General features: G+C 48.6%; 1 protein-coding gene across 1 annotated transcript; it reads right to left on the bottom strand.

Annotated features, from left to right (window-relative positions):
* Positions 1 to 38: 38 nt before the first annotated feature.
* On the bottom strand, positions 39 to 22494 carry LOC118103160 (zinc finger protein GLI2-like). The gene is made up of 14 exons (XM_047339206.1): positions 22490 to 22494; positions 21963 to 22027; positions 21575 to 21680; positions 16119 to 16321; positions 14760 to 14942; positions 10461 to 10662; positions 10186 to 10378; positions 9984 to 10094; positions 8029 to 8169; positions 6218 to 6367; positions 5482 to 5646; positions 4531 to 4803; positions 2835 to 3183; positions 39 to 2735 (listed from the first exon to the last, which is right to left on the bottom strand). The coding sequence occupies exons 1-14, from the start codon at positions 22492 to 22494 to the stop codon at positions 739 to 741; spliced, it is 4143 nt and encodes a 1380-aa protein (XP_047195162.1). The 3' UTR covers positions 39 to 738.
* Positions 22495 to 22910: the final 416 nt, after the last annotated feature.

The raw sequence follows: 22910 nt of genomic DNA, 5'->3' as shown, positions 1-22910 counted from the left end.
ACAAATGATATTTACATATAATCAAGAAACTGGTCCAACAATGTACAAAAGGAAAAGTTTGGATTCTCCCCCCGGATGCTCGGTGCTCCTCTCGCTGTGGAACACTGACGATCGAGTCTCTGACGCCGACATGTCCCAGTCAATCGAGGACAGGGACTGTAGACCTGGAACCATGAGAGTCAAACAACGTCTCAGAGGACAGGGACTGTAGACCTGGAACCATGAGAGTCAAACTACGTCTCAGAGGACAGGGACTGTAGACCTGGAACCATGAGAGTCAAACAACGTCTCAGAGGACAGGGACTGTAGACCTGGAACCATGAGAGTCAAACAACGTCTCAGAGGACAGGGACTGTAGACCTGAAACCATGAGAGTCAAACTACGTCTCAGAGGACAGGGACTAAACCTGAAACCATGAGCTGAAGGAGGAGGAGAGAAGCTGGGATGAGACAAATAAAGCTGAAGTCATTTACAGTGTAAAACAAGTTTCATGTGGATTTCAGACCTGGGGACATTTACACATTTTAAATGTAGTCGTAAGCTTTTGGCTGAGCCAGGCACTTAGTAAACCAACTGCATCCTGTTGTTCACATGTTTTCTACCTAAGGCAAAGAAACAAATATGGCTTTTTAAAAAGATAGAAAACGGCCATTTTAAATAAATGAGACTGTACAAGTCTTTTTGGCACAGAGTCACTTTTAGTCTGTGGTGGTTGTGCACGTGGACAGAGGACGTTTCTACGGCATCAAGTTCAGGAACTTGTTCTCCTCGGCAAGAGCAGTCAGCAGCGAGCTCATGTCCCCGATGGCCATGTTCCCCGTCCCCGTCGGCACCGAGGGCAGCGTCACCGAGTTCCTGGGCGTCGTCAGGCGAGAGGAACTCCGGGACAGATTCTGGAGCAAACCCGGACTCAGAGTTCCCGACATGACGCTGGAGTGATCCCCGTCGTCCAGCATGCAATCAAAGTCTATCTGCGTCTGCTCCAGGGCTGCGTCACACTCCAGAGTCCTGGACGCCGGGCTTCCACCGGAACCGGGAGATGCTGCATCGTTTTCAAAAGGAGGCACGTTCACCACAGGAGAAACCTGAAGGTCACAATTCCTGTTGGACTCAAACACTTGAATCTGTCCCGTGTAGTACAAAGCGTTGTCATCAGAGAATAATCTGGAAACCACCTCTGGGTTGCTCTGGTTCCTTGTGTGCTGCATCAACTTGGGCCCTGAATGGTGCCTGTGTAGAGGTCTGGGTTCTGTTGGTGGCCTCGGCCGAACGTAGCTCTGGTTCACAGTGTGCAAGGGATTCTGGGAAGTCCTGTTACAGTTCTGCTGATCTGAAATCAGGAAAGGTCCGTCACAGTCCTCAATCTTAACTCTCACAGGCTGAAATCCGGCGTCAGCGAAATGCATGTCGACCGGCTCCTCGTCATCCGGCTCCTGTTTGCAGGTGGAGCCCCCGTCTGCTCCTGCCGTGTTACTGCACCTCGGGTAGGGGGCGTTCCCGTTGTTGTCATAGGGACCGACCCCTCCGCTGAATCTACGCTGAGCGATAATGGCTTCGTTCAGATTGGACGACATCTGGAGTCTCTGCTGCCGGAAGCAGTTTGCTCCTGGTTCAGTGTTCGTCTGCTGGTTGGAGCTCAGATGGTTGTACAGGGATCCAAAGTTGTGGCTTTGCTGGAGGACGGCCAGGTTCCCTCGGACCTGGCCAGAGACCGGGAGGTTGTCCCTGTTGTCCCTCGGTGATGATGAACACTTCTGTGGTTGCTGCCCTGGACTCACGACGGCCATTCTTCTCTGGTAGTACGACTGCTGCGGGAGGTTTCCTTGGAAATGCTGTGGATTGGCCGACGCTCTGCAGTTTGTATCTCCATCGGTGTTGAAGTCAGGCAGCGTCAGGTCCTCCTCGCCCGTCTCCATGGTGACGTTCTCAGAAATGCTGGGCGGTCGATGGCTGTACGAGTAGCGCTGGTGACCATCGGACCTCCAGCAGCCGTGCTGGGCTGAACGGTGGCGATCTGCTGCAGGAGGTGGACATGGCTGCACGGTCATTCCCCTGTTCAGGGCCCCTATGCTGTTGTAGCGCTGCAGCTGAGGCTGGTCTGTGGTCACTCGTCTCACAGGGTCACTGGCTCGGCGGGGGATGTGAGACGGAGCCTCGTGGGGCATCAAGCTCCTCGTGTTGTAGCTGCTGTACTGCCTGTAGGGGAGGCCTTTAGGGGTGGGGCGTTCCTGGGGGTCCCCGTAAAGAGCTGTGTGGGTCTTCAGACACATCTGGTCCAAGTATGGAAGAGGGGTAGGTGGTGCACCCCCAGTGGCAGCTGCATATTGTGCCTTGAGGTGGTAGTGCTGGGCTGGGGTCAGGCTGAGGGGGCTGGCTAGCCCCACCCCTCTGTACACGCCTGCTCCTCCGCTGCTTCCCCCACAATGGCTCGTCTGACTGGAGCGCCGCGAGAGGTCGGCAGAGATGGGGTCGTAGGAGTCAGCTGAGCTGAGGTTGCTGGGGCGGTTGGCACTGAACTGTGAGGTTTGGCTGGAGCGGCGGCTGGAGTAGCAGGGGGAGATGCCCGAGGAGCGGCGGCTGAGGGTGTAAACTGAGCTCAGGGTGCTGCAGGTGCTGTCCCGGCGCTCGGACAGGTTTTCCTGTAGCGTTGGTTTTCCAGAGCTCAGCTTACTCAAGCCTGAACCAGGGAAGGACATCGGACCACCACCCATACTTGGACTCTCCAGGAGGAACCCTGTGAAGGAACAGAGGAACATGTTGGACAGAAGATTGAGACCAAACCAGAGCCACATGGACTTTTAACTAGACTTCTTCTGTTATTGTGTCTGCTCACCGCTTGCTGGTATGGGTGGGAGCTTGGTGCCGAGGACCGGGGGGGCTGGGTTGTTGGCCCAGCGACACGAGTCCCTCACTGTCTTCAGCTTCTCCTTCTTCAGATGCTCCAGGAGCTGACTGGTGCCGAGCTGCTTCCGGAAGTGGAGGCCGACCGCCGCGACTCCGCCGGAGGAATCCTCAAATCCCAAGGACTCCACGAAGGGCAGCTCGTCCAGGGTGCTGAGGTCCCCCAGGCTTCCCCCGCTGTGCGCCGCCATTTCTACTCCACTGTCATTGTTGGTGGCGCTGCCAAGTGGTGATGGTTCGCTGCTACATGATGACTGACCGCCAGGGCTGGACTGATACACCTAAACAAGAGGAGGATGGAGAAGGGAGAGAAGTGATGGATGAAAGCAGAAGAAAGGAAAAGAGAGAGCGGACGATATTTCAGTTTGAGAAAAGACACGACCACTTGTCCTGAAGAAGTATTTTTCTTTACCAGAACAAAAGTGGAGCAGTGGTTAACATGAAGACCAGTGAATCACTGGGTCTTTTATCCTCCCACAGCTTAATTGTAAATAATGAGTGTTTTTTGGGATGGGGTGAGGAGGTGGGGGGTGCACCACAGATTACAGGCTGTCGTAGTCTGTCTGTGAATTAGAAATGTGCAGGATGAAAGACTGCTTGAGCCGGAGCCAGAGCGCCGGGCCGTCGTCACGAGATGTGATCACGTGAAACTCCGATCTGTGGGTTGGAGGCGATCTCAACATTTAGCTGAATAGAGAGATTTTATTTTTACCACCTGGACAAATACTAGTTTTCCTCATTATTTTTACAAAGACTAAATCAAACTAGTGTCTCTAAACTCTCATGTAAGGATTCACATCTTAACCCTGAGTTGATTTATCACAGACGTTTCTCTAGTTTCAGAACAATCACACTTGTACAGTGTCTTTCCCTCCGAGTCGACCCCTCCCAGTTTCCTCCTCGTATGTACTCACTGGTAAAAAGCCGTCTTGATCACAGCTTGATAGCTGGCCCTGTTTGCTCAGAGCTCCACAGCCAATTCCCAGTGTTTGAATATTAATCCTGAAGTGGCTTTTATCATGTTCACGCTCTCTGACGGCTGCTTGATCGGTTTAAACTGCCTGTGCACCGGAAGAGTGACGCTCACGCTCTCATGGATGATGTGAGGTTGTGTGTCACAGCGGCTAAACTACTACGACTCTTTCCTCGGAGGGATTTTAAAACGGAATTTAACAAAATCCTGCTGCAGCTGAAAACTGGGTTCATAAAGGAACAGTAATCCAGTAACTCAGAGGTCTACACGTGGTTAGAATTTAAATTAAATACATAGAAAAAGGTGTCAAATCTCCAGAAGCTCCTCTAGATTCAGATAAACTGAGATGGTTTGTTCGATATCTGCAGGAAATGAAACTCCAGTCTCCTGCTGCTGTTCTCTTGGTCTTGTTTTTAATCACGAAGCCAGAACTCTTCTTTTTGGAATGGAACCGGTGTCAAAGCAAACTGAAGGATGGTGTAAAATGGTAAAAGGTGACGTAGTAACCACAGCTGATCTCACCTCAACAAGGTCTGTCCGTGAGGAAAGTCAGGGAAGAGAGAAAAATGCACAATCAAGCAGCGAGCAGGAGAAAGATCAAGAGGAGGAGCTGTGACAGTTTCTCCACTGACTGGGGATCAGTAACCCAACTCACCACCGAGTTCTCCGTCTTGATGGATTTCACGTGCAGGTAGTCGTCCATGCCTCTGGGGGAGCCGTTGTCCGACATCGCGTCCTCTCTCTGGATCCTGGGCCCCGTCTCGTTCTCGCCGTTCTCCCTGGGCGCCGGCGGCCTGGGCGGCACGTCGCTGCGCTGCTTCTTGGTGACGTGCGCCTCGGGCCCGTGGACCGTCTTCACGTGCTTCCTGAGGGAGCTGGGGTCGGTGTATCGCTTGGTGCAGCCCGGGATCTTGCAGACGTAGGGTTTCTGCAGACGCAAAGAAATACGTCTGTTATACACCTCTCCGCTAAATTCCATAGAAATGGGTTCAATGGTTTTTTAGTTTTGCAGACAGACGAACAAATGTCATCATATTTGTCCTTATTTTGTTATTTCATAGAACTGGAAGAGATGTTGCTTGAAGATCTGTTCAGAGCGTGAACAACATTTTAAACATTAATCGAGTCTTGTATTGAGTTAGATTTGGTTAATGTGTGTGTGTGTGTGTGTGTGTGTTTGTTTCGTGTGTGTGTGTGTGTGTGTGTGTGTTGCAGCGGCGGCGGTGAATTCCCACTCCGCTGCCCCGCTGATGGAAAAGCGGCGAGTTTTCTGAAATGCTTCCAGGTTTCATTTTCTATTCGCCGTCCGCAGGTGGTCCCTCTCTGCGGCGCGGAGGGGGAGCGGCGAGCATGATTCGCCCTAATGCATTGTGGGCCGTCGTGCTCATTATGTCTACACCTCATTATTTACTCTACGTACACTGGGGCACTGAAGCAACACACAAACACCGACACCTGTACGGATCCGCCTGTGCTGCCTAAAACCTCATTATCTCTCTGTAAAGGAAATTTGGGCCGTTCGCCGCCGACGGAGCTGATTTCCTGTCTCTGTTCACAGTTACTCATCCTGACGACCTCAGCTCAGCTCTCAGGATCGTGTCCGTACCTCGTTGGAGTGCGTCCGGTTCTGGTGCTTGGCTCGGTCCGAGGCGTTGGAGAAAGCCTTGTTGCATCCCTCGTGCTCGCAGACGTACGGCTTCTCGCCGGTGTGCGAGCGGAGGTGTGTTTTGAGGTTCTCCAGACGGGAGTAGGCCTTGCAGCAGCCCTCGAACTGAGGAGGAACACAAACGAGTTTCAACGTCTCCCTCAAACATTAATATTGATTCATATTAATAATGGTCACAACAGAATCATTATTTAAAGATGGCGACAAGCTGCAACTAAACCAACAGATAATCTACTTAAACATTTACATGATTATTAGTTTTTTTGCCTTGAAAAAAGTTTTATTTATTTAATTTAATTACTTACACTTTTGTATCTATGGATCAGTATTACAGTTTAAACGTTAATAAGCTAATACTCTATATATTGTGAAGTATTTGTATTTAAGGAAGGGACTCAGTTCAGAATATGCAGTATTACTCATATTTTAAACATGGTAGAGGTTTGAACTCCTAATGAAATCATGAGGGAGAAGAACTCGACATGAAACAGCAGCTCAGAGATTTATGTGTTTTTATAATCGACCATAAGTCGAAGGAGACAGGACTCTTCCATCTTTGTGTGTTTTACCTTCAGTGTCTATGGAAACAACTGTGTACATGTGTGGGTGTAAAGAAATGCACACGGTGTTTAGAGAGAGTGAGCTCCCCCCCCCCGGGGCCCCATCCGTTACCCACCGTGCACTTGTGTGGTTTCTCCCCCGTGTGTCGGCGCATGTGAACCACCAGCATGTACTGGGCTTTGAAGGGCTTCTGCTCCCGAGAACACTCGTCCCAGCGGCACACGAACTCCTTCTTCTCTCCGTGGATGTGGTCGTTATTGATGTGCTGCGGGACGGACACACACAGATGAGTTGTCCACTAAGAGGCCCTCGTGTTGCTCTCACGTCCGTCTTATCAGCGAGCGTCTCGGGGGACGAGAAGAGGGACGGAGCGTCAGAGCTCCACTAATTAGATTCTTTACATCGGCTCGAATCAAAGAGACGGAAGAGATGTGACGGTCTCACTTATTATCGTCTGTTTAAGTTTTATTGTCTTAAAGCAGGAAACTAAATCTGTCAAGGCCTGAAGAATATTAACGTAGAAAAACCTTCTCATGCTTTTTGGTGATAAAATAATATTCAGATCTACTGTAAATCTGCTCGATTGTCAGGTGTCTTAAATTGTGTTTTTGTGATTTGATAGGATGAAGATGTTTCAATCGTTTCCCTCCCTTTTAGTTTTTGATATAAAACATTATATACCTCATAAATCTCCTCATTTCATAGTTTCTGTCCATAATTTTGCCTTCAAACCCTTTTTCTTTGAAGGAATAGTTGAACAAAGAGTAACACTGACATTCTCTCATTCCTTTTCTTTCAGCCAAGAGATGAATCATGACCATAAATCATTAAAACCAGAAAGTCAAAGGACTGTTTACGTTCTTATTACCCCTGAGGATTGTGGGTAGTGTGTTCAGAGAGCTCTTCATCATGTTGTATTTGGGATAGAAGAGAGGAGAGAGGAGGAAGTGATGGTTTATGGGAAATGTGGTCCTAATTAGAAATGGAACAATACAGGAATCACGTCCGAGCGTCAGAATCCCGTGGACGCCGAGACGCTGATGTTAAGAGACGCCGCCCGTATCTGTAACCAGAGGTGAGGCGGCGCTGACGAGAGTTTCCTCCCTGGAATCTGAGTCTAATGAATGACGGACAGCAGCTACCTCCCCCCCCCAGCCCCTCACTAATCCCCCTCTTTTCTCTCCGTGCTCCAGTGGAAACGTGGAATGCTTAAGACCCTTTTAACCAAGACTCTGCTTGTTGTGATGAGGGGAAGCGAAACCCACGATGTTCGGAGGTCTGATCGTCACGAAGACGACAGAACGGAAACTTTACAACATGTTTCTGCAACAATCACATGGAGACGGGAGAATTCAGAGTTTCCTGATCAGTTTAGTAGAATCTCAGAGACGTGTGGAACAGTAGTTTCATCTCGACTCGGGTTCACCGACGAGTTTATTCTTTATTCTAGTTGTTTTTAAACTCCAGGAGAAAAGCTTGGAAGTTGATCTTAAGATTCAGTCGACCTCATTTTTTAGGGTTATAATTAAAAATGCGTTTTCTCACAGCCCTGGCTTTGTGAGGGGGCGTGTCCGGTTCACAGCTAGACGTGCATTATTCAAATGTCGGTGGGGGGGGGAGTTTAAGTCGGACTACTGACGAGTAAAGTTTACCACAGACTTTGGTCCTTTTAACTCTGCAGAGCTTTTAGGTTTACTCTAAAAATCTGAGGAAAGAAACACTGAACAAACATTAAATTAAAAGTCTGAATAAAAGTCTAAACTGCACATTTAGAAAAAGCCAGATCCCCAGATTGCATCGCCTCAATCCTCCATGTTGAATAACTACAGAGCTCAAATAATCCAGCTTCAGGAACCAACCCTTCCCGAAGTCAGCCCTGCTCTTTCTGCCAGTTTCAGGTGATATGATGATGAACATGTCTCTTACGTGCACCAGCTGCTCCTGCGTGTCGAACTCCTTGCTGCAGCCCTCCCAGTGGCAGTTGGTCTCGTAAACGGCCTCTGGCTCCTGTTTGCAGTCGTCTCGGTCCGCGTCGTCCTTCAGGTCCAACGAGCTGCCGTGCTGGTTCTGTGGAGGCAGCATATGTTCACCTGGTCTGACGCACGCTATTACTTTCACTCGCGTTAATTTCTCTCGTTAATTTTCCATTTTCTGCAGTTCTCCTGCTCTGAGGTGGAGTTTGCAGCGAGCACACGTGGAACCGTTTACAGCCTCCAGCTGTTAGGAATCACATTCGAATGTTTTACCTCCTGAACACCAGGGACGGTAAATTACAGACACAATCCCATCATGCAACAGTGAAGTTAAAGAGGCTGGAATCACAGTTGTTTTGACAACTTCTGCCACAAATACACACACGTGATTTCTGTTTAGAGCTTCAGCTTGTGATTAGGCAGCGTGAGCCCGAACCAACCAAACACAAAAGTACCACAACGTGAACTCTGTGAGGGCGTGACCACACTGGAGGTCAGGCTGCAGGGGGGGGACTCCGTCAACAGGTGGCAGCACTTCTACTACAGCTGTGAGACGCCAAGAATCTCTCCACACGTGTGATACAAGATAAATGAAAACACCTTCGTGTGCTAATGAGGCGTCACACAAACTCTAACATCAAATCTGATGTGAGTCTTAAACCTCGTTTTCCAAAACACGTCCAACTTAAAAAAATGTTCCCAAGAAAACAAAGTGTAATTTGAAGTTTTAAAATTTAACAAAAAGTCCCCAAATCCTTTTAATGTTGTTAGTTTTCATTTTCAGCAATTATCTCGCATTCAATCATTTTATTATAAAAATTTGTTTTTTAAACAGTCCACTGAAGTTCCACTCCTCCCAATTTTACATTTTCCAATAAAACATCTCAGACTAGAAAACAGATTCAACTTTCCAACATTTGACAATGTTCAAAAGATCCTAATTTTTAAATAATGTGATTATTTACTTCAAAGATTTACACTCATTTTAAAACGTCCTATCTTTCCAAAAATATCCACACGTTTAAATACTGTGATTACTTTTCTAAAATAGTCATAACTTTCTAAAAAAAGTCAGAACTTTGAAAGTCTGCTCTTTTAAATAATTAAGTCCTGAATCATTTCCCAGATTCTGTCCTGACTTTTCACTTTTATTACTTTCCCACAAACGTCCCAACTTCCTAAAAAGTCCTCTCTTTCTTTCCAGAATAAAATTCTGCGACGACTGAAATCTTCTGGTTTTTAAAACGTCCTCATGTCCAAACCTCCGCTTGTCCTCAGGGAGCCGGTTGTTAAAAAGTGCACGTGCATGTTTTAGGAATCTGACACATGGCTCGTCCCAGCCCGGTTCCCGTACGCCTCCACACACACACACACTCTCACACTCTTATACACAACATGCTGACTGCAGCATGTTTGTCGCTGCCCCACACACACACTATCTTCATCAATTCTGCCGGCCCCCAGACGCCGCCGCGCTCCGCCGTCCCCATGCATCAAGCCCGGACCTGCCTCGCTACCGGAGAGCAGCCGCAGATTTGTCAAAGGAAGAGAAAAAGGCTCCTCAGATGACAATAAAGCTCGGCCAATATTTCATGAAAATGAAGTGCCGTGGCACAGTTTACAGTGGAGAGGGGGGGGGCACCAAATGAATGGATGCAAAGCTCTTATCATGTGGACTTTTTCTTTATCTCAGACATATTTTACAAGGGGGTCGGGGGCTCCTGGGGCGGACTCAAACTACAGCACGAAATAAAGACGTTAAAACGCACAGGAGCTCGTCACAGAGAGAAACTGATTCTTTACACACGTGATGCTAAAGAGTTTTAACTTTAACAAACTGTCTCTGCTTCCTCAGGCAGTCGAGCTTTACAGACGCTGCACAGACCGGGTGGTTGTGAGTTCTCTTACCGGGGAACACGGGGACAAAGGCCTCAGTCCCTCTGCCTCGCTCTTGACCTTTGACCTCTTGGTGACCATGGGGTCGACCGTGCTGCTGACGGCCGAGTCACTGCCGTGGTTCTGAGGATTGTACAGAGAAAGAATAATAATGTTTTAATGACTTTAATGGTAATGATTTAAAAAGAATCGGATCTCTCATTCACGTGTTTACCTTTGACATCAGGTCGTTGTGGTGGACGGACGCCGACAGCGAGGACAGGCCCAGGCCCGGCTGGCGGCTGGAGAAGGCGGGCGGCGGCTGGATGAGGGGCGGAGTGTGTCCGAAGGCGCTGAGGCCTCGCTGCTGGGAGAGGAGGTGCTGGTAGGCCATGGGGTTGATGGGATGAGGGAAGGGGAAGGACGGACTGCGAGGAGAAAACATGGCGATGAGGTTCAGATCATCATTTCTAAGCGTGTGTGTTGATGCTGCGTCTGCAGGTGAGTTACCTGAGTCCTCCCACCGACAGGTGACCGTACGAGCTGCTGGCCGCCGAGCTGGAGCGAGAGTTGTTGATGTACGCCACCAGGGAGTTGGGCGAGGTGCGGATCATCGTCTGCAGGTCGATGCTGGCGTCTGACAGCGGCGAGATGGACAGAGCTCTCTTCCTGCTCAGCCGGGGCGTCAGTCTGGGGCTGGAGAACCGGGACACTGTGGACGCAGGTGAGTTCAAAGGTCATTTAACACACTTCACTCTGGGGGTTTGAAGAACTATACCATAACATAGTTCTCTGAGATCAGAGTCATAAAACTTTTTAATTGAAGGATCGGCGTCGTGTGGCTTCACTTGATTTCCCGCCTCCTCCCTCCAGAAGCCTCCTGCTGAGTATTAAACCTGATCACATCAGACTCTCAGTCCTAAAGAATGATTCCTGGAATCTAAACGGCCACTCGTCTCCCTCCTTCCTCCCGTCGGCCCCGTCCCCTCGCTCGGGCTATTTCAGGATAAAGCGTTGAGGAGGGAGAGCGCTCGCTCCAGCCGGGAGCGGCGTGATTGATGCCGCCGCAGCCTCGCCGCGACGCTGCAACCCCACGGACACGGGACGAGCCTATCAATAAGTGCTGAAGATTGATTCCCAGCGAATACAGTAAACAGTTTGTTCAGGGTGATGGAGGCGGAGAGGATGTTGTTAAATACTCTGAAGTCTGGAGTCACAGCAGCTTCAGGTCGGAACACGGCCCAGTGACACACATTTCAAACTTAACTCCTGCTCCCAGTCTGTGAGATAAGTTAAGATAATATAAGTTAAGATAAGATAAGCAGCTGTTTTCATTTAAATGTCAGCAAACAAGTGAACATCTGTAAAAGTCCTGAGATTCAGAATTAGGATTTTGACAAAGAAGAACAAAGCTGGTCGCTGAACGAGAGCTGAGAGAATTTAAATCTGTATTCTAAGAAAAACAAGAAGTTTTAAGTTTAAAAACAATTCTTCCCCATTTTGCACCCGACCTTCAAACCCTCTTCCTTTCGCCCTTGAGCAAGACGATGCACTGGACCCAACAGTTGAGTTTGTTTTTACTCCTTAAACGTGTGAAACCCGGTGGATCTGTGTCTGACATCTGCCCACATGTGCGACCCCATTAAGATCCAGACATAACTAATCAATCTCCCACGATAATGCCCCAGAATCTCCTCCGATAAGCATCGGCCGGTGGGTCGGACTTCACCGTGTTAAATGAGGGCAATTTACACACGATTGATTTCACTGCGAGGAAACGTATGCAGAGCGACGGGATCGATCCTCAGCTCTGAGATGGAAATTCTTCTTCCAGCGATGGAACGGTTCCAAGGCTCCAAACTGATCAGTTATTCTAGAAAAGATCCAGAAACACTCAGAACTCCTGAATGAGACGTGTGGAAATCTTCTGTTTCGAGTTTAAAATGATGCGAAACAGAGGAAAGAAGCAAATCCTCTCGTTTGAGAAGCTGGAGTTTGTGTTTTTGCTCGATAAGTAAAATAAACCGATAATCTATTAGCAGAATTGTTGGTTTTTGCCAATTAATACTCAATCCTTTGTCTTGTTTCCTTGATAATTAAGACGTTGAAATGTGTTTTCGTTTCTGTGCAGCTGGTAGAATGATCGTCTCTCAATCTAAAGCCGTCCTGCTTCCTCCTCGGTCTTTGTTTTGCTGCTTTGGAAAACATTTAGTCAGTCGAGTGTTTTCAGGCACAAAACTAGAAACGCTGGTGTTTTCCTTTTTTAAAAGCTCTTTGACTGAGAGAGTTTCTGTTTCCGAAAAGCAGCTGTGACTTCGTTTGAACCTGAAACCGTCCGATTGCTCTCAGTTCAGTTACACACAGACCACAGTGGAGAGAACACACACACACACACACACACACACACACACACACACACACACACACACACACACACACACACACACACACACACACACCGAACACACACACACACTCTCAGTCTAAATCACTCCACACACACTCTTCTCCGTCCCATCCAGGCCTCCCAGTGGCGGCTGCTGCTATAAATTACAATAGTGGCGCTGGGGGGGTGGGGGGGGTCGACCCAGGCTTTTCCATTGGTCCATTTATCAGGGGAAGTGGCACATTAATAAACACATCTCCCCAGAGGTGAGAGGAAGTAACAGAGATGAATACGTCTGCCAGTCCTGAACGGCTTCATCCAATCAGCTTTCAAATAAAAAAACACCTGATCCTCTACACCTGCCCCCCCCCTGCCCCCGCCCCCGCCCCCAACATCAGCCACCACCCGCCTGTCCCCCGCCGCCGCCGCCGTCAGCATCAAACCGAGCCCCGTCTCCACTCTACCTGGTTAAATGTGCAAATTAGCGTCCCACGACACCAGTCCCACAGACGGTAATGTCTTCTGAGCGCAGACGTCCCGCGAGGAAACAAGATGTTTTTCTCTTCTGTGGATTATCATTCAAATTCCATATGTCCCAAGATAAAGACCCCCCACCGTCTCTTCTACACAGACAACACATGTTGGACTCAAGACACACAACCTCGGAGCCCCCGTCCTTAACGACCAAGTCGGACATGTTGGTTAGGACAGATGTGGGACAGGAAGTCGAGGACAGATGTGGTCACCCCCAGAACAGCCGAGTTACTAAGTTTTATTTACCAAACGTAGTCGCCTGATTTATTTTATTCTAACAAAACTTGATTCTACACATGCGACATATATCAGGTCAGTGTGTAGGATTTAGTGGCCTCTTGTGGTCAGGATGCAGATTGCAGCCAGACTCAATCCTCCTCGACCACGTTTCCTCTGTTTGGTTTGATCCATCGACTCCCAATTTTGTTTTTACATTTGTGAACAATGAGGAAGTGGAGATTCTTCTTTTATTAAAAGTCTGTGGGAAATGAGGGGATTTGTTCTCATGGAATCTTAAACAACATTTCAGGTCGTAAGTCAGCAGCTATAAATGTCTGTTGTGTATTTGCCTTTTTCATCAACCGCCTTGCTTCCTCGTCTCTGGACGTTTGAGAGTGAAAATGTTCTTTCTCGCCTTAATCCTCGGGTTCAAATCACCGAACACACACTGCACTTGGCAGCCGAGAGGTTCTTCCTGCTCGCTCCCTCGCAGCAGCTTCACTAAATTACCTAACGTCGGCTTTTTGGCGAGAGGAAGCCAAACGTTCTCTCCGTTTGTTTTGGCCTCGGCGCCTGCTCAGTGTTCGGGGACGTCTGGAAACTGAGCTGTGACGGCTTTAGTGAGGTCGGGCTTCACGCTGCTGGCAGCCGGCCGGCGCTCTCAGCCGTTTGGCCTCCGACACCACAACACAGCCGGCTCATTCACAGCGCTGGGCTGTGTGAGCCGAGCCTGCAGGGGAGAGTTTAACCCCGAGCGCTCGGACACGGGGCGGCGTGCACGTGGTCCAGGGTTAGAAACCAAACTCTGCACAAGACTGATGGATTCCTCGACTGGTTGAACGTCCAGAAAATGGATGAGAAGAAGTGAAATGTCCAGATATATCTGTAGTTTTCATCCTGTTGATTTATGATATTTACATTATGATGAGGAATAGAGATGATGTGGAGTCACAGGCGGGCGACGCTCTTCGTCATCGGGACTTCCCCTTCGCCACCGCTCTCCCTCTCGCACCCTTTTAAGGTGCGGAGCAAAGCGCCGCATCAAAGCAGGCATTCATTACGTTCAGTATACCTGCCGCGACCTCGCGTGCCCGGCGGTGGCGTGCACTGGAAATGTCAGCCCGACACAATAAGTCCTGGGTGTTTATGGAAACGTGCTGGCGGAGGCTCGGCGGGGGGAGGTGCAGCGCGGCACCTGAAGGCCCTCGGCCGTTTGAAGTAGTTTGACATGAAAAATGTATACAAGGCGTTTTTTATTTATACGCCTCCGCTGTGATCTTTGTTTCATCATCCACCTGAAGCAGGACTTTCATTCTGCTTAATCAGTGTCAAAGCCGCTCGCCGGACACGGAGACGTGGCCCGGACTCTAACCAGCGGACCTGGACCCCCCCCCCCTGGTGGGCTTCTCTGCTGCTCGGGCATGAAACTGACCTGAGGATCGCACACCAGGAGGGAGCAGCTCTATCTCCCTGCTTCAGTTTCATACTTAATATCTGACTAATCAGTTTTTAGTTTGACCTTAATGCTGCGTTTAACCACCGTCGACCAAAGACGAGTCAGTCTCAGCCCATTTCTATTATGAATCAATTAATTAAACCAAACTTACTTGGTTTCATGAAGCAGTAAATGTGTAATATCCCCCCCCCCCGTGTTGGAAGCGGTTACTCACCGTCGATGGGGGTGATGTAGTCGGACAGGTGGGCCCCCGCCGCGGCCCCGGCCCCGTGCATGAGCAGCTCGCTGTAGGGGCTGCGGTGGCTCGCCATCAGGTGGTAGTACTCTGCCGGGCTGGCCCCCGGAGGAGGAGGGGGGAGGCCGAACAGCCCGCGCTCCTTCAGATGCTCGTGGGCCACTGGGGGGGGGGGAAGGGGAGGAGAGAAGGAAGGAAGAAGTGAAGAAGACGAGGGAGAACAAGGGGGTGAATTCCTGCTCCCTCCCACCTCACGCTGAGAATCTGCCTGAATGGAGTGAGGGGCCGGGGGGGGCCACTGATGTGCAACGGCCCATGTAGGCGTCCCCCCCGACCCCCACTGTTCCCCTCAGTCCCACAATAAAACAAGCAGAATTCTATTTCTTTAAAAAGCCGCTGGAGGATAAAGTGAGAGAAAAACAGTTTAACAGTTTAAACCAGTGCTGATTGGAGAAGCTGAACCAGGTGAAGGTGGCGTCACGTGGGAGAAGTCGCCTGAAAACCCGACGGCCTCCATTTCCCAAACCCAACTTCCCGTCTTTCATCGAGCTATTTGCATTCCCCCAGCTCCATCCCTTCTGCTTTGGGCGCTGCGTTATCGCGGCCGGATCTCAGACGCTTATTTAAGTTTAAAAGCGCCGCCACATTAGCGCTGACAGACTGTAACAGAAGATTTATACTCCGTCCCGCCGCCGCGCTCCAATCTGTTATTGTAAGTCACCGCTGAGGAAAGAGTTGTCATCACGTCCTGGTGAATTTGGATTGGGGGGGGGGTCAGAGTATTAACAGCACTGTTGTTTCTTTTATCAGATTTTCTTTCATTTGTCTCCTCGTGGATTTAAAACACGTGGGAGAAAAGGTCCACATCTGATTCATGTGTTCGTGTAGAAAACAGAAAACTCTGATTTAAAAACACAAACTGCTGCGAGTGGGTCACAATAATTATCTTTACTCTTAAATGAGTCTTTAAACAAAAGCTGTGAAAAGATTAAAACAAGTTTATAGAAAAGATGCTTTTAAATGAATTATTATTAAAATCCTGAAGAGGTTAAAAAACATACAAGAATAATTAAATTACGATAAATAAAATCTGTGGAGTGTAGTGAATGAATCTGTGTCAAAAGGGATAAACAAAGTGATTTATGTATTTCTTACTTTTCTCTAATTATATATAAATAGAAATAAAACAATAATTCTCAGGTTGAGCTGCTCACAAATCTTTTCTACACAGTTTTACTTTGAAGGATCCACTAAAGAAACTTTAGAGTCAGAGATTCTTGTGTCACAGAGAAAAACATCCTGCAGCGCGTCACAGGTTAGAACCCCGGTGGTACTTACGGTCGGCCGGGCTGAGTCCTCTGGCGGCGGCGATCATGGACAGCGTGGGGCTGCCGTGCACGGAGCGCAGGTAGTGCTCCATGTGGGGGTTGACGTACGGGTGGGGCGGGCTGAACGGGGAGTCGCCGGTCGCCACGGCGCCGGGCGAGAGGCGGATGAGGGAGATGTCGGAGATGACGGGGCTGCCGGTCAAACCCACCGGGCTGCAGGAGAGAGAGAGACAAACATGATGATGCGTTAAAGCTGCTGTAACATCACAACGTGCCCAGGTGCCCTTGAGCAACACACTGGGCCTCACACATTTTCATATTCCATTTCTCGTCAGATTCATCAAACGCTTCTGTTCTGTGTGTCATTGAATCGGCTTCGCTGACGACCTCACTTCCTGTGTGGCGTCAGGGTGAGTCTCGCTCTGACTCGACCCCCCCCGCTCCTCCGGCGAGCGTCTTCAGTAATCCATCCTCCAACCTGATCCTCCCAGCTCCGCCTCGCCGTGTACACAGAGTGTGAGATCACGTCTAACACGGTTCCGCTGGCGAGCGTTTGATCTGCCGGCGTCAGAGGAAGGGGTGAGGTCGGGGTCACGGGGATGAGTTGACAAGAGAGGAGCGCGGGGGGGGTGTCGTTTATCGTGTTGGCTCGTCTGAAGAGAAAAGTTCAGGCTGGATCACGAGACTTTTGTTGGAAGATGATCAAAGATGAGACGGAGACGTGTTGACGAGCGCCGGTGACTCATCAGACACTTTGTGACGTCACACACATTCTGTGATTGTTTGGTTTATTGACCATGTTCGAATATTTTCATAAAATACGACTTTAAAGACGATTCAATCTTTTCAGTTTTCTCAGATTTCAAGAGATTTCAGATTTTCTTAGTGATTAAAGTTAATTCCTCTGATTTTTCAGATCATAAATCCTCAGATCAACAAATCACTTCTGCCTCAGACTTGGTTTCATCTTTAAATATAAACTTCATCATCCAAGGTTTTATTTCTCAGCCGTCGTTGTTGGATTTCATCACAAGTTTCTCTTTGTCTGAGCAGAGAAGATAAAGACGTGTTTTTCCCCCTGAAACAATAATCAGACAGTTTCTCCGAGTGTTTTTAATAATGGATGCTCTCGCGGTGTAACCGCCTGCAGGTGAACGCCGTCTCCACTTTGTGTTCCGTGATAACGAGCCGCTCCGCCTCGTGTGGAGAACATGAATATTTCTTTACAGCTTTGTTCGGGAGCACAAAGGAGACGCTGCCCTTCAGGAAGTGATGGAGTCGTGTAATGTTCAGATTCTCAGAGAGGGGTCCGGGGTCCGACGCAGCTTCCAGGGCCGACACAATGCTCGACCCTCGGAGCGTGTCGCGTGCGCGCCGGGCAGCGGGATGAAACGGGAGGAGCCGGGGTGGGGGTGGGGGCGGAGTGGATTCACACGCTCACACGTTGAGAATCAAAGTTATTTTCTCACGTTATTTGTTCTAACGTCCAGAACTGAGACGTCTCTGATCTTCTATTTATCTTATCGTTGATCCAAACCTAAAGGTTCCTCGTAGAACAACACAGGATCTGATGACTTCACCCTTTAAAGTGAGAGCGTGTTTAGAGTGACTCAGTCCTGACGTCTCTCACACCTCTGGACCTTCTCCCTCCTCCTCCTTCCAGATGTTAGCATTTTGTTTTTAATGAGGTGAACGACTTTATGATTCAAACACTCACAGAAACACGAAGATCCTCGGTTACAACTTTCTGTGAATATCTCTGCAGCTATTGAAATTATTTCAAGGAAGGTTTTTTAAAATACTGATTCATTTGCCTTTTTTATTTTAAGGTTTTTCAGTTTGAACTATTTTAATTATAGAAAATATTTAATGTAAATCACTGTGTTTAATGGTTTAGTGAAAGTTTTATCTGAGGAGTGGATGTGAGACTGAACAATGTTCTCCTACATACATATGAGGTGTGTTTCTCTTTGTTTGTGCGAGCTGTGTGTGTCTCTCTGTGTGTGTGTGTGTGTGTGTGTGTGTGTGTGTGTGTGTGTGTGTGTGTGTGTGTGTGTGTGTGTGTGTGTGTGTGTGTGTGTGTGTGTGTGTTGTGTGTGTGTGTGAGACACCAGAGATGAATTACAGTGTGACAGTGACTCTCGTCTCCGGTGTCGGGGCTCAGGGAGCTCTCTGATTTAGATAAATCACGCCGTCCGGTGCGCGGCTGAATAAACTCCCACTGTTGGTTTATGAGTCGACTGCGTGAAGCGGACGCCTCAAACTTAACAGGCACCCCCTCATCCCACCCCCCCCTCCTCACCACATCCACGAAACCCCCGAACGCCCCTCCTCCTGCAGAGGAAGAAATGACCTACATACAAACAAACAGATCACAGCGCCGCAAATCATGGCCTCCTTTTAAAAAGTCATTTCATCATCTCGTCCTCGGAGCCGGACGCAGAAGAACTTCTTTAACACGGTCTGAATTTTTCATGCCACCTTCCACGCCGGATCTGAAACACGCTTCTTTTTGATTTGGAGAGGGAGCTTCACAAGCAGCGTCGGCTCGCTGACGTCCACAGATCTGTTCGCTCCCGGTCTCTTTTTATTTTAGAGCCGACGTGTCAGAGATTCAGTCCAAAGCAGCAGCTCGTGATGTCAGAGAACTTCATCTGCAAACGTCTACGTTCACAAAAAGCAGAAACTAGTCGGAGTCTAAACGGTGAACAGAGTATTAACCCTCATATCTGTGTCTGCACCAGAAGCCCCCAAATATTGGCTATTGCCCCAAGAGGTGAATTCATAGTCAGACGATAGATGAAGAACTCAGATATCTCATCGACTCACACAAGCAGATTGTGTAGAAACTGTGTAAATGTGCGTTTAATCCGATGAGCATGAAGCAAACCACAGAAAGACTTGAGGCACCTCTCTGACTTGGTGGTAGATGTTACAAGATGTTGTTAAGATGTTAAAAGTGGAGCTGCTGTTGTTTCTCTGTTGACCGGCTCCTCAGGGTTTGAAGCTTTAACAGCAAAGTTCTCAGAAGTGTTTCGACTTGTGTTTGAACTTCTCTGCAGGGAGCTGCACACCGATGACTCTGCAGTTTGTGAAGAGCTCAAAGTGAAACGCTGAGGACAGAGGAGACTTCATACAACTGTTCGTATTCAGGGTAAATGTTCTTTCTTTGACCTTCATGAAGAACTGACGGCCCTGGAGCTACGTTTAATGTTTTACGTTTAATTCCAAACACTGGAGCAAAGAGACAAACACGACAAACACAGGAGTAAAGAGATTCCTCCATCTGTCTCCTGAAGGTCTAGAGTTTCATCTACGACACTAGAAAAGGTTTCAGGACTCTTGTGTCCAGGCCTGCGACCGATCCCGTCCCCGTCCCGTCCTCGCTCCGTCGACCGAGCAGGAAGTTGTTCCTCTTCCTGGAACTTCCTCGCCTCGCTGTCAGCTCCCGGCGACGGCGAGGGGAGAAAACCCGTCCCCGGTATCCGGCAGAAGAAGAGAAAAGAGGCTTCCCCTCGGCTGCTCTTTATGACAGGCTTGACAAAATAAGCAGCGCTCTCATTACGGTATATGCAAACAATGATAAAGGGGACGGCGTGGAGGTGTCATGTTAGACAATCAAGGAGGGGACCTCTGACACGCTGCCACGGGTGGATAACAAAGTGCCGCGCCAGGCGACAAATGACACCGCACTTAATTTGCTGCGCAATGTTCCCGTAATTAGGTGAATTTGGCACAGGCAGGGGGGAGCGACAGCTAGATCAAGGTCTTGATGAATTAGGGGTCCACTGTCAAGATCAAATCACATTAATCAAGGTGGCCGAGTCCGCAGACAGCCGCCCCCCCCCCCCTCCCCGCCCTGCACTCTCCCAGCCGGCGTGATGAATGGCTCTGCTTCCGCCAGGCGCAAAGTATGCATCACCATCAAATCTGTGAATTTAAATGTAAGACACTATTTGGAGAATTCTATTGACTTTTTTTGTCCGGGCGCCAGTTTTTCCTCTGGTGATAAAGTAACTTTGAACTGCAGCAGGAGCCTCGTCGCTCAGTTTGAAACGTGCAGCGACTCTGCTCACACATGTATATAAATATATATATATAATAATCTGTTTGGATATGCTTTAAAAACTAACTTTTGAAAGATAACAGCACTTTGCTTTTCAACAACATCAACATGTTCTATCACAAAAGTCTAATTTCTCCATATTTATAAGCATTTTAATAAAACTTTCCAGATGAGTCTTTACTTACTAACAAAAAGCATCTGTAGCTTTGACTCTGAAGCTTTCAGTCGTATCAAACATCCTCATCAGCAGCTAATACCCGACTCTACGTCCAAAAACTGAGGTTTAACAGCAAATACAAATCATGTGAAATAATCAAAGCTCCAGTAAATCATAAGAAAGGGAACAATATATATATTAGTTCTGTAAATTGCACGTTGTTCTGTAAACCCTCCTTCAGGGTCGGCGTTTGAATAAAAGAAGAAGTGGATTTTCCAGAGGTTCAGGAATAACAAATGTGTGAGTCGTGTATCGAGCCCTGTTCTCTTTATGTTTCTTTATAATGGGATGGCGTCTCTGAACCCGCAGCAGGTTGAAGCTGGACTCACACCGGCGCCGCAGCCTGCACCGTGACCTCTATACACCGGGAGTTTAATTACCGCACTAGCTCGGGGGCAGCGCGGCTGCACCACACAGATTAGTCCCCACAACAAGCCATTAATGAATATCAAGAGGTGTATTATGTCATCGGTGATGGATCCGGCCCGGCACACGGCTGCTAATGGAGCGAGTCACCGAGACGCGGTTATTTATTTCACCTCTTTATTTACTCAGGAGCAGAAAGTAACTCGGGAACAGAAGTTTTTAATCTTCAGCTCGAGATGTGTTTTATGTTTCTACATCTTAGGAGGAAATGGTTATTTTTTGCCCCATAATCATTTATTTAAAGGTTTATTTGCAGAATATTCAAGATTAAATCATCAGTTTCCATATTTTGGATTTGCTCTCACGCCAGGGCCACGTGTTTGCTGCAGAGCTCGAGAAGATCCTGTTAAGTTTTAACATCTAACTCGTCTGTAACGATAAGTCAAAGTGTGTCTTCCTCTTCCTCATGCTCACAATTCTCACACTTTCTTTGATAAACTGCCTTGCTCAGTGGCACCTCAGCTTCTAAAGCAACTTCAGACTCCTCGGTGCATCCCGGGGGTTTGATCCCCAGATGGTCGGAGGCTTGCCCACATAATCAACCAGGGGCGTGGGGGGGGGAACTTTCGAACCAGCATTGATTATTCACTTTGGACGTCAGCGTGTTGTCATCTGCTTTTCATACTGAACTTGGCAAACGCTCGGCTCTCGTCAGAGAACTCGCGCTCGCAGTTAAAACCACGTCTGTGACTGAATGTGAAACAACCATTTGCAGAAAACTGTGATTCACCCGACAGGATAAAGAATGTCCACCTACCCGTGCATGGCGTGCAGAGCGTGCGGCTCGTAGTGGTAGCGTCCCTCGTGGTGGCGCATGTCGATCGGGATCGGCGTGTGGAAGGTGGGGAACATGTGGTGGGGGGCTGCGAGGAGAGACAAGCACAGAAGAAGGGAGTTAGACGGGCGGGAGAAGGAGGGAGGGAGCAACGTGAGTTTCAGAGTAGCTGAGCACTTTCGTGTAAAGATATTGGCACTATCACACGAGAGAAGTGGAATAAATGAATAATCAAAGTCGTCCTAAGAAATCCTACATCTTGAACATAAAAGATATCCAACCGGGCTTTTGACAAAGACCTGCAGCTACACGCGCTTTGAACTAGACGGGATGATGGACGGTGGAGGGAAGCTGCTGCTCCCACTCAAACCAGGACTGACAGCGCTGGGAACAGCTTCCTGCTCTTTCCTCTTCCTCTTCCCGTCCACACAGGAGCTGCTGACACACTCGCAGAGGACAGACGTACAGACGAGTCCACTGTAAACGTCTGATTCTTGATTTGCTGTTTATTATTCTCCAAACTGAGACTCTCGTTCTGTTTGTTTTAAGGTTGGAGACGCAGCCTTGTTGACCTTCGTCTGTCTGATCCACGGAGGTGAGAACATTACGGGAAAACAATGCAATTCAGGTTTAGCCACATGCTACAGTTTCCATCAGCTTAGTGCATTTTGCAGCCTTGTTCCCAGTTGTTATGCTAAGCTAAGCTAAGCACGTCCTGGCTGCAGCTCCTCACTAACCACAATGATGAGCAAAACATTTTTTGTTTTGTATTAAAAATAGAAAAAAGGCCATTTTAACAGACGATAACTGTATTTTTTTGTTTGGTCCATGTCCCATCTGCTAACATGGCAGAGGCTGTGTTCATGACGCACTGCTGCCGGCCACCAGGGGGCCGACCTCATGTTTAGTCCTCCCGCTGCGCTGTGTCTGCGTCCTGAAACGACGGAGCTCCGGTTCTGGTTCTAATTTAGCTTTAACGAGCTCTGTGTGTTTTCATCGTGCGTCGCTCTGATGCTTTTTATTCTCCAGCGCAGCCTGTTCCTCTTTCCTGGATTCTTCTCGGATGTGGGAACTTTTTACCAGAAACATCCGAACTAATTAGCTGCTGCGATAACACGAAACCACCGAAGATGTCGTGTCTTTGTTCAGCGCCGTGTAAACGCAGCCGTCGGCCTCGCTCACTCTTTTATGGAGTCATGGTTCTTGTTAACATTTTTCTCAGGTTTTTATTTTGGAAAAGCTCCATGAGGGCATCGCCTCACCCTCTCTCTCCCTCTCTCTCTCTCCCTCCCTCCCTCCCTCTCTCTCTCTACAGCTC

The sequence above is a fragment of the Hippoglossus stenolepis genome, chromosome 24 (assembly GCF_022539355.2).
Source record: "Hippoglossus stenolepis isolate QCI-W04-F060 chromosome 24, HSTE1.2, whole genome shotgun sequence".
Classification (NCBI taxonomy): Eukaryota; Metazoa; Chordata; class Actinopteri; order Pleuronectiformes; family Pleuronectidae; genus Hippoglossus; species Hippoglossus stenolepis.
Note: the sequence above shows the minus strand (reverse complement) of the source record. Positions and strands in the feature narration are given on the sequence as shown.

Coding starts and splice junctions, on each gene's coding strand:
- LOC118103160 (XM_047339206.1), bottom strand. Junction 16,322..21,574: donor GCTCTGCACGCCATGCACGG/GTAGGTGGACAT, acceptor TCTCTCCTGCAG/CCCGGTGGGTTTGACCGGCA. Junction 5,647..6,217: donor AGAAACCACACAAGTGCACG/GTGGGTAACGGA, acceptor GTTCCTCCTCAG/TTCGAGGGCTGCTGCAAGGC.